At 44.1% G+C, this 11,241-nt stretch overlaps 1 protein-coding gene across 1 annotated transcript; it reads right to left on the bottom strand.

Moving 5' to 3' along the window:
- Positions 1 to 251: 251 nt before the first annotated feature.
- phyhd1 (phytanoyl-CoA dioxygenase domain containing 1) lies at positions 252 to 9,177 on the bottom strand. The gene is made up of 11 exons (XM_072661935.1): positions 9,081 to 9,177; positions 7,835 to 7,993; positions 5,044 to 5,119; positions 4,337 to 4,384; positions 4,186 to 4,241; positions 2,825 to 2,887; positions 2,254 to 2,275; positions 1,445 to 1,573; positions 1,072 to 1,188; positions 751 to 877; positions 252 to 605 (listed from the first exon to the last, which is right to left on the bottom strand). Exons 1-11 carry the CDS (start codon positions 9,111 to 9,113, stop codon positions 560 to 562), a joined length of 876 nt encoding a protein of 291 aa, XP_072518036.1. The 5' UTR covers positions 9,114 to 9,177; the 3' UTR covers positions 252 to 559.
- Between the last annotated feature and the right edge of the window lie 2,064 nt (positions 9,178 to 11,241).

Genomic DNA, 11,241 nt, shown 5'->3' with positions numbered 1-11,241 from the left:
TTTTTTAAGATTTTTTTGAATTGCTGATTATTCAGGGGTGAAAGGAGCTATTTTTAAAAATCAGCCCTGTGTCAAAGTCAGTGAACACCCTTCATTTAATTTCCAACCCAAGTTCTCCATTTGTCGGACAATCAGATAGAAGACAAACCACCTTCATAAGGAAGAGATTTTCCAAAACCCTAACAACCCCCTGCAAGACCTGCTAGACCCCCCCCCCAACACTGGCCCCCCGTCAGATAAACAGCACTTAAAGCTTTCATCTCTGAGAGGGAGGAGAAGATCGATAAATGGAGGACGGTCTGACATGCAGATCTCTGACCAATTACACTGTTCATGCTGTGAGTGTCCTGACCAATCACAGTTCCACATGAAGGCTTGGATGAATGGAATTCATGAACCCCACATTTTATTATACTGCATCACAATAAAAAAAACTGTCCAGCGCTTTCAACAGTCTTACCAGTCAAGCTGGTCCCAACATAACTATTAGATGTTCCTGTAACTGGTGGGGAAAAGTGGAAAGCCTGTGTGTTTGGCTGGATTCGCTGGTGCTGTTTTTTTAGGTGTAGAGTGGGGGGAATGGAAGCTCCTCTGTTGGCTGTAGCCTGTATGAGAGAGAGAGAGAAAGAGAGAGAGACCCCGTCATGTGAGCAGTTCTTCTGGGTAGGTTTCACCCCAAACTCACTATTACATATGCTCCTCACCCACACAAACAGCCTACATTACCCAGCATGCTCTGCACTCTCTCACCAGTTCTCGGGGCTCCAGACGGTGTTTTCGGACTCCATGATGTGGAATGTGTAAACGTGGCGGGACGCATCAGATGTGTTCTCTGCGCTGCGGTGGACCACCTGGCCATGGATCAAAACCACTCCACCTGCACGATCATAGAACATATATATCATATATATATACTGTCAGTGGTTAAGCCCCTCCCCCAATGACTGTATAGATCAAATTTATCATATATACAGTCAGTGGTTTAGACCCTCCCCCAATGACCGTATAGATCAAATACATATATACAGTATATATATATATATATATGGATACTTTTGGACAGTGACTGACCTTTCTTCACAGGTGCTGGTATGAAGAGGCTGTCGTCGTAATTCTGCTCTCGGCCAATAAAATCAGTCAGAGGGAATGTGCCTTTAGGAGTCCGCACCATCCGCCTGGTGATTCCGCCTTACAGAGAGGAAACACCCGCTAAACACTCACACACAATATGGCCAAAGGTTTGTGGACACGTACTCATCTGACATTTCTTCTAACAACGAGTTCCATAACTCCCATTCTAATAGAGTGCACCTCAGAGTAGATGCCTTCACAAATAAGAAGTGTCCACAAACATTTGGACATTTTGTATTTTCCCAAAAAAGACCAGACGATACAAATGTGTGTCGCCAGTGTTGTCTGTGTGAGCGTGTGCTTGTATACCCACTGCTATGAGAGCCTGGTATGAACCACAGGCAGCCGTTGTGGAGAGTCGCGTCCTCCAGGGCAATCCACACCCCCATCACCCGGCCCAGAGGCTCCGTGTACAGAAAGGTGGCATCCTGATGAGGGGTCACTACCAAGGTCCAATGGATCACATATTAAAAACACTTCAACCACCCAATGAATGACTCTGAATGACTTTGTTTACACTGTACACACTACATGGGATAGTATGAGATGGGTTGGGATGCAATAGTATGGGACTGGCTGGGATGGGATGGGATAGTATGGGATGGGATGGGATAGTATGGGATAGTATGGGATGGGCTGGGATGATATGATGTGGGATGGGATAGTATGGGATGGGATGGGATGGGCTGGGCTGGGCTGGGCTGGGATGGGATGGGCTAGGCTAGGCTGGGCTGGGCTGGGATGGGCTAGGCTGGGATGGGCTAGGCTGGGCTGGGCTGGGATGGGCTGGGCTAGTATGAGATGGGTTGGGCTGGGATGATATGATATGGGATGGGATGGGATAGTATGGGATGGGCTGGGATGGGCTGTGCATCTTAGCACCGATATTATTTTCAAATGGTCGAGCGAGGATCACATTGAACACTCCCTCTCCAGCAGTTAAGATAATCTCAGATCATCTTAAGATCTCAATATTAAAATGCTCCTGGGAAACTAGGCTCACGCTCGGATTTCCGGGCCTATTTAGAGAACCCTTATGCTAAACTACATAGTACTGCACTTCTCTCATTCAGTGAAATCCCAAAGAAGAGGATGTTACTGTATCTCAGCACGTTCTCTTACCTTCTCCACCGATGCCTGGTTGCTGGAAACGGGAAAAGAAATAAAACATAAAAGATAAAATTGATTAGCGTTAGCATTCCTTTAACGTAACAGTCTGGTTTAATACACACAGCCGATCAGCTAAGACATGTTTGGTATCGGATGTGTGCTTCATTAGGTTCAGAATGAGAGGTGCTAGGCTAATGCTGCTAACAAACACAGGACTTTGACTGTCACCGATCCCAAAAATGTGAGCTAATTCCTTCAAAAATCAACTGAAGCTAGAATGGAACTACACTATCACCAGCTTAACATCCTTTTGTAGAGTCATTTCTCCAAAATTTCTACGATCGAAGATCTGGAGGAGTTACGAGACTCGGAAGGCGTGTGTTTACATGGAGATGAGGTCGGTGGCAGTCGAATTCCAGTATTTGTTAGCAACATTAGCCTAGCATCTCTCGTTAGATATCAAACAAGTCTTGGCTGGTGGGCTGCATCAATTAGGTTCATTTGATCATTTCTTCTAAGACTGAGATAAAGCACCACACTGTTGGTAACCTAGGTAACCGCTAACAAGGTAAATGTACCACACCTTAAAAATGTACATGCTCTGTAAAACAACAGGACTCATCAGACCCAGGTTCTTCATCAATCCCTGCAGATCGAGAGAGAAACACACACATGAGCCACAGTGGCGGAGCTTCAGACCACATGTTCTACACCCTTAAACATAAAGGTGCTACAGAAGGTTCTTTAAGAGATTCCACAGAAGAACCATTTTGGTGTGAACATGAAGAATCTTCAAATCGGTAACGAGTGTATTAATTTAAACTTCTAAAAACCTCTTCACACACACACACACACACACACACACACACACCTATTCTATAAACATGGCTCCTTATGAAAGACCCGTTGTAGCACCTTTATTTTTAACCCTTTAAAACCAGAACTATCAAATACTTGCCAGAAACTTTTTTTGTTTACTTGACCTTTTGACCAATTATATTATACATAAAAAAATTAAATAACTTTGCATAGAGAGGACTCAGTTTGTCTCATATTTTATAATTATATCATAAATAAAAAATTTGTATACAATATAATAAGAAATTATTGTATTATTAAATTATAATAAATATTATTACTATTATAGTACATATTGTCATTAATATTATTATTAAACATATTGTTAAGATTATTTGTTAACATATTGCCATTGATTGTATTATTTTACATATTATACAATTATTCTTATATTTTATACATATTTTCATTATTATTTTACATATTACTATCATTATAATTTAAAATGTGTAATTATAACTTTTAAATATATTGTCATTAATATTATTATTTTATGTATACTTTTGTAATATATTTTAATGAATATTATTATTATTATACATACTATTATATATATATATTTTTACATATTTTCTTAGATATATGTTTTTGACACGTTCTTAATATTATTTTACATATTATTAATATTATGCTATTATTTTTAAAAACTAACTAAAACATATAGTAGACAAACTAGTTTAACCCCTTATGTTCTTTAAAGTCTCCTTTAAAAATGTTTAAGTCATTTCATACTGAGAAATCTGTGTGTATTTTTCTGGTGCCTGCAGTGCACGGATAATCCACCAGGGGGCAACATGTATCTGATTTTATTTCCTTATTCATACAATGAATTATTATTTGCTTAATTTATTCTGTATTATTGTTACAATAGTAAATTATATGACATTCAATTGTTCTTTAAAATAATTAATTATGTAATTATCAAACCAATAAAGAACTAAATACATATGTATCAAATATGACACACTTGGCTTCAAAGGCTTAAGGCGAGCACTGGACATGGCGAGACGTGTATGAGGACATGTCCATCATACACTCTCGCTAGAACAAAGCTGGTGGGCGAAGGGTGGGAGGTGTACGCCATACCTGTATTTTAGGAGAGTGAGTGACGGCCTTAAACAGAGGCTCGTACGCATGGAGAGCTGAGGAGGAGCCGCAAAAGTGTTACTCTCGCCAGCGTGACACAGATGGACGAAGGTAAAAGATTGAAGCTGGACGTACTGAGGAGAACACTCACCGTGGCCGATTTTGTTCAGCGAACGCTCCTTCGGGACGGTGAACTCCCCTGAGAACAGAGAGAACCGCATGGTGAGTCCCAGAGAGCATAACTGGATAGGATATGGCCCTCCCACCACCCCCAACAGTTAGCATGGCGCTAGCCAGCACGGGCGCCGGATACCTGACACAACTCCATTAGCACAACAGAATTAGCATTGAGCTCCAGTGGTGCTGAGTTAGCAACACTGTGTAAAGATGGGGTGGAGCTCTATCTGACCTGCTAATGCTAGCCCTCACCCTCCTAGTGCAAAAATCCAAGATGGCCGCTCCGCACCCCAGCAGATTTTGGATGCGCTAACAATGCTAACCTAGGACATCTAAATTGGGTCATATTTTGGTTAAATTCACCACAAAAGTTTCGGTAAAAGATCGTCAAACCAGTTGCGGGAAACTCCGAAGTCATTTTGATGCAATTTTGTACAATTTTCGGAATGTTTACCTGGATGTGACGTCATTTCCAGAGGTAAAAGGAACGTAGCATTAGCTAGTAGGTAGAACTGGCCACAGCTTAAGGCCGGCCAGGTACAACGTTACATGGCCTCTTACTGGACGTCCGTATGCAGGGCTACCAGATAGCTGGTCAGCGCTAAATCATCAACAAACAAAAAAAACCTACACCCTTTCACACAACATTCCTAAAGAAAAGCCAAAAGCCAGGACACGAACCCTTATTGTCAAAGACTCCTTTCTCGAAGAAGAAACGGATCTTGTCCCCACTGGTGATGAAGTAGTCAGCGTTTCCCTGGAGAAAGACACACAGAGGTCATGTGACCTTGCGGCGAGGCTCAGTAGATCGTAAACGTGAGAAGAAAAGTCCACGTTAATCAATGGTAGAACAACATTAGCCTGAATTACATTAAGGGTATAAGGTCTAGGCAGTATGGCCAGTCAGAATGGACAAAAGTTTTGGGACATCTGCTCAATTATCGTTTCTTCCGAAATCAAGGTGCTTTGAGGAACCTTCAAGGAACCTTTTTCTTCTAAAAAAAAACTTTTCTTGAAGGTTCCTCAGGGCACCTTATGAGGTTTTCCCACAGTTTCAAAAAGTTTCTCAAGGAGGTTCCTACACTTTTAGGGCTTTCTAGTAGAAATTTTTTTTTTCATTTTTTTAATGGCATTCAGCAACAAGAGCATAGGTGAGATCAGGATGTTGATTAGGCAGCATGGTGCCAATAGGTTCATCAGTGTTTATGTGTTACAGAGAGTCCTATTCTATTGGCAGTTGTTCTCTACAGGGACTAGACACAAGCTGTGTGTGTGTATTTGCACATCTGTACCAGCAATGGGCGCAAAGTAGACCCCTAGAGCTTCACCCACTATATGATTTACCATCCGGCTCTTCAGGGCCCCTCGGGTCATTGAGTACATGGACGTTGGAGCTCATATCATGTGAGAACCTTTTACCGTGGAATTCCTGATTATCCTGCTGCGTAGTCAGCTCAAACATCTGTACACACACACACACACACACACACACACACACACATACCTGTCTAAACAAAGTTCTAGGCCATGTGACTATCCCACGCTATGACTCTACAGAACTACTCTACCTTAGTTCCTCTACTGCCTGAGGGAGAATACAAATTCCTACAGAAGACCCCGTCTGGGGCCTTAGGGGGTCTTACCTGCATCTTTCCAGCCAGACAAAGTGTTTCCGAGAAGCAAAAGAGAATTGCCCACAGTTAACAACTCAGGAAAATCAGGCGAGCCCGGTTTTGCCGGACCTCCACTGGCTGCATAGAACCGTTAATGGCGTTTCAACAGTTTGGAGTTTGGGTCTAAAATCTCTGCTCTTTACTGTGAAAAAGGTTCTGTGGGATAAAATCACCTCCATTCTGTTTCCTGTAGCATTTCCTTTGACCCTCACTGGTAAAGGACTCAAGCCTTGCCCTCATAGACCCCGTATATACTAGAGTTTAGACCCAGGACCTCATCAACACGGCCTGTGACTAACACACCTTCCCTCAGCATCGCTACCGCAGCACCAGAATCACAACAACTGCCGCAGTATCAATGCTAACACTGCTGGGTGAGGTAGCGATGCTAATACAGTGATAGGGTGCTGGGTGAGGTAGCGATGCTAATACTGCAGTAGCAATGTAGCGAGGCCGATGTCGTAAAAACGCAGTTGAGGGGGTGGACCGTCTCGACTGGCTAACTACTATCATGCTAGCTACATCAGCTGACTAACCAGTAGAATGCTAGCTAATACAGTCGAGGTGGGGGTGGACTAGCTCGACTGGCTAACTACTATCATGCTAGCTACATCGGCTGACTAACCAGTAGAATGCTAGCTAATACAGTCGAGGGGGTGGACCGTCTCGACTGGCTAACCAGTATCATGCTAGCTACATCGGCTGACTAACCAGTAGAATGCTAGCTAATACAGTCGAGGTGGGGGTGGACTAGCTCGACTGGCTAACCAGTATCATGCTAGCTACATCGGCTGGCTAACCAGTAGAATGCTAGCTAATACAGTCGAGGGGGTGGACCGTCTCGACTGGCTAACCAGTAGAATGCTAGCTAATACAGTCGAGGGGGTGGACTAGCTCAACTGGCTAACTACTATCATGCTAGCTACATCGGCTGACTAACCAGTAGAATGCTAGCTAATACAGTCGAGGGGGTGGACCGTCTCGACTGGCTAACCAGTAGAATGCTAGCTAATACAGTCGAGGGGGTGGACTAGCTCAACTGGCTAACTACTATCATGCTAGCTACATCGGCTGACTAACCAGTAGAATGCTAGCTAATACAGTTGAGGTGGGGGTGGACTAGCTCAACTGGCTAACTACTATCATGCTAGCTACATCGGCTGACTAACCAGTAGAATGCTAGCTAATACAGTCGAGGGGGTGGACCGTCTCGACTGGCTAACCAGTAGCATGCTAGCTAATACAGTCGAGGGGGTGGACCGTCTCGACTGGCTAACCAGTATCATGCTAGCTACATCGGCTGGCTAACCAGTAGAATGCTAGCTAATACAGTCAAGGTGGGGGTGGACTAGCTCAACTGGCTAACCAGTAGCATGCTAGCTACATACAAGCTCTACGAAAAAAAGGTGTTTTAAAATTCAAAAGTTTCATAATTATGATTCATTTCTAATAATAATTTCTAATATAACAATAATAATAATAATAATAATAATAATAATCGAGTCCCTCTCTAGACTCGTGAGCCTTATGAGGAGCAGACGTGCCCACAGGAGGTCTGATCTACCAGGATAAGCTTCCACCCTCTACCACTAGGAGGCATAGCCCTACTCCTGGAGATCCACCAGGCTGCAGGGGTTCGGTCAGGGGGAGTATCTGAATGTTACAGCCAGATGTTTCAGATCAGGGCTGAAGCTTAACTTAACGTACAGTAGATCTCCAAGAACATCGGTTTCCCAAAACAAGGCCTTCATGTCCTGCTTTAATGCCCTGCACTTTGACTTTTGGGAGGCAACGGTTACCTGGGTCTTGAGCTGCTCGTCGTGGTCCGTGGAGAACTGAATGCGGCAGTGTGACGGGACGTCCATCTGCTCCACGATCTCACCCATCCTCTGCCGCAGCTCATCACACTCCTCCGGGCTGAGCAGCCCCTCCAGCACCAGGTAACCATCCTCCTGGTACTGCGGAGTTGTACACATGGTCACAACGGGAAGCGCTGTGGGGTTCGGCTAAAAGCTGAAGCTAACTGAGAGGGTTTAGCATCTCTTTACGTATTGCTGCACTGGCAGGACAACAAGAACAACAACAACAAAAAAACTGTTTAATGCTAAAATCAAAGCTAAGCTATGCTATGCTAACGTTATGCGGCTCCTGTGAGCCGTTGCAGTGATGGAAATCAGCCAATCGGAGCCCACGAAGGGAAGGCTTGGAATAATATTTATCTTTTAATTAAATAAACAAACAATAATAAATGTTGCGGTGCTAAAACCAAAGCTATCAGAGCTCACAAAGGCAAGACTTGGAATAATAATTATTTTTAAATAAATAAATGAACAATAATAAATGTTACGGTGCTAAAATCAAATGCTAAGCTATGCTAACGTTATGCGGCTCCTGTGAGCCATTGCGGTGATGTAAATCAGCCAATCAGAGCTCACAAAGAGAAGACTTGAATTTTTTAACCAACATTTTTTTTAAATAAAAAATAAATTATAATAATAATAATAATAATAATAATAACTGTTACGGTGCTAAAACCAAAGCTAAGCTATGCTATTGTTATGTGGTTCCTGTGAGCCACTGCAGTGATGTAAACTGACCAATCAGAGCAGAGTTCAGTAATTTTTTTTTTCGTAACAGGGTGGTAAATCGTCATCTGAACATTTTTGTTTATTTACTACAATTAAAGTCCCATATTTGCTGTTTTTACACCAAATAAAAATGTAAACCCACAGTAAATTGATTTTACAGCAGCTTTAAGTGATTTCTTACAATTATTTTTGTGCAAATAAAATAAATTAATAAAAAAAGTAAGGAAAGAAAGGAAGGGAGGGAGGGAGGGAATCGAGGCACTGGGAGTCGGGGCTATTGCGAAATCCTCAGGAATGTGCTGAGGGGTTTTGAGGGGTGCACCCTGAATGTTATGCACCCAGCTGTCAGCCTGAAAAACGCTCAGATTTCCCTCAGATTTCCCTCCAAGAGCGTGAAATCGACTCTCAGCGACGAGTTCATGACCAGGACGGCTTCAGTGACCCAACCCGGACTCACCTTCCCAACGTCCTGCTCCGTCAGCACGTCCATGCTCCAGCCAGCGCTCCAGCAGCACAGCCAGAGGAGCGTCCTGCCTCTGCCCACCCGCTTTCAGGCGAGAGGCGTCCCGGCTCTATGATTGGCTGGCAGTGCATCTCCCCCCCCCACCCTCCCCGCCCCCTCCTGCTCCTTCGCTTAATGAGCCAATCCCAGGCGGGGTCGATGAACTGCCAGCCAATCCTAGCGGAGAAAGGCGGGGCAGGGTCCAATACAGGTGGGTCTAGGCCTCACGTGACTTCGACGTGACCAGCTGAATTCACGGTAACCTTGGTGACAGTAATTGGATTTTGGACACAGACCACGTGACCTGTAAACCTGCTGCACTCCAGAGAGTCAGTACTAGGTCAACCATCAGGAGGTCCAGGTAGGAGAGCTACTGCGGCCGAACAGGGGGTCCTCTGAATTGTAGGCCTACGCCTACAGCTCCAGATGCCCACCGGAGACCCTACACGTTACCTGGACAGTGATAATGACGGTAAAACCGCGGCAGAGCCACAATTACAGCCACTATCCAATGTCTTATATGCAGTTCCTGTCATCGTCCGCCAGAGGGCAGTCCAGAGTAAGGCAAAAGGATCAGGCACGCCTGCCCTCATCAGCTTAGCCTCTCATTGGCCATCCGGGGATTCCCTGCTGCTATCTTACCCGTGACCTTAAGGGGTCAAGTCATCATAAATGTGGACTTGAGCAGCACAACTTTCCCAGAAGTCTTTGTAATCTGATTGATTAAATAAATAAATAAATAAATAAAATAAAATCCCACAAAGCTGTTTTTAGAAGCCACTGGTGCTGGATACATTCCAGGGGCGGGCAAAACCGACCACGATGCAACACTTCAGATCAAAGCTGTGCTACATGAAATATCCAAAAGTTTGTGGACACCCCTTCTAATGAACGCAGGTTTCAGGTGCTGACACAGATGTGCACATGCACACACACAGCTTGTCGGGATCTTGTGGGGAAGCATTGCCAATAGAACAGGACTCACACACACACACACACACACACTTACTCTCGCAGTCCAAATAATAGGGCAACATCAGAGCCAATTAATTAGTCATATACATCATACTTCATTTGCATAATAATGAACTGGACGCAAAATCACAGCTACAAATGACGTAGTACCACAGGACACGACTGGGCCCTTGACGCCCTGTCGCTTGATAGCGTGAACGCATGGTCCCCGGTCCCGCCCCATTTACTGAGACAGCCAATGAGAAACGTGGTCATTAGTATAAAGTAAACAGCAGTCTAAGAAACACTGACTGTACGAGGTACAATGAGAGAGAACTGCAGCCGATACACTGGAGACACTGTAGTGATGACTGTAAAGGGGCTGAGGCTGAAAGGCTCCGGACAAGCTGTCCCCTGTCTCAAACCACACTCAGGACGAGAGAGAGAGAGAGAGAGGGGGGGGGGGGGGGGAGAGAGGTTAGTTATGAATGGAAGTCTTTAACACAGTGAGTCTTTCACTCCAACAGACCAGCCCCAGAAATCAAACGGCCTGTCTGCCTCCTCAACACACACAACCCCCTGTTCCCCTCGCTGCACTGATTAGAATAGTGTGTGTGTGTTTGTGTGTGTGTGTGTCCAGTGAACGCTTGGGAGTGTATGTTTATGTTTCATTTAACCTTGAGAAGCCCGGCATTTTAATCTCGGTCGGATCTCTCGTAATTGAGCGTTAAATGGAACGAGAACAGTGGTGTAAAACGAGGCTCAGACTCTACAATCATAAATATAGAGCATATATAGAAATATTTAGTATTAACTGAACACCCAGTGTTTGATTTATGGAGGTATTTTACATCATGAAGGCCCAGAGATGGAAAACACTGCCTGACGTGACGGATCAGGAAACGTCTGTTGATCAGCTGCAGTTCCTTCTTTACCCACAAGCTTAAGCCTTTTAGGAGTGAAGCATCTTTCTTTTTTTAACCGACCAACGAAACTAGCCAACCAACAAAGCAACCAAATTAGTACACCGACCAACAATCCAACAAACACCAACTAGCCCACAGACTAAGCAACAAACCAACTAAACTAACCAACAAAGCAACCAAATTAAAATCAACCAACTAACCCAACCAACTGACTAACCAACAAACCAACTAACTAG

This window comes from Salminus brasiliensis, chromosome 18 (genome assembly GCF_030463535.1).
Source record: "Salminus brasiliensis chromosome 18, fSalBra1.hap2, whole genome shotgun sequence".
Classification (NCBI taxonomy): domain Eukaryota; kingdom Metazoa; phylum Chordata; class Actinopteri; order Characiformes; family Bryconidae; genus Salminus; species Salminus brasiliensis.
This window is presented reverse-complemented; position numbering and strand designations above follow the sequence as displayed.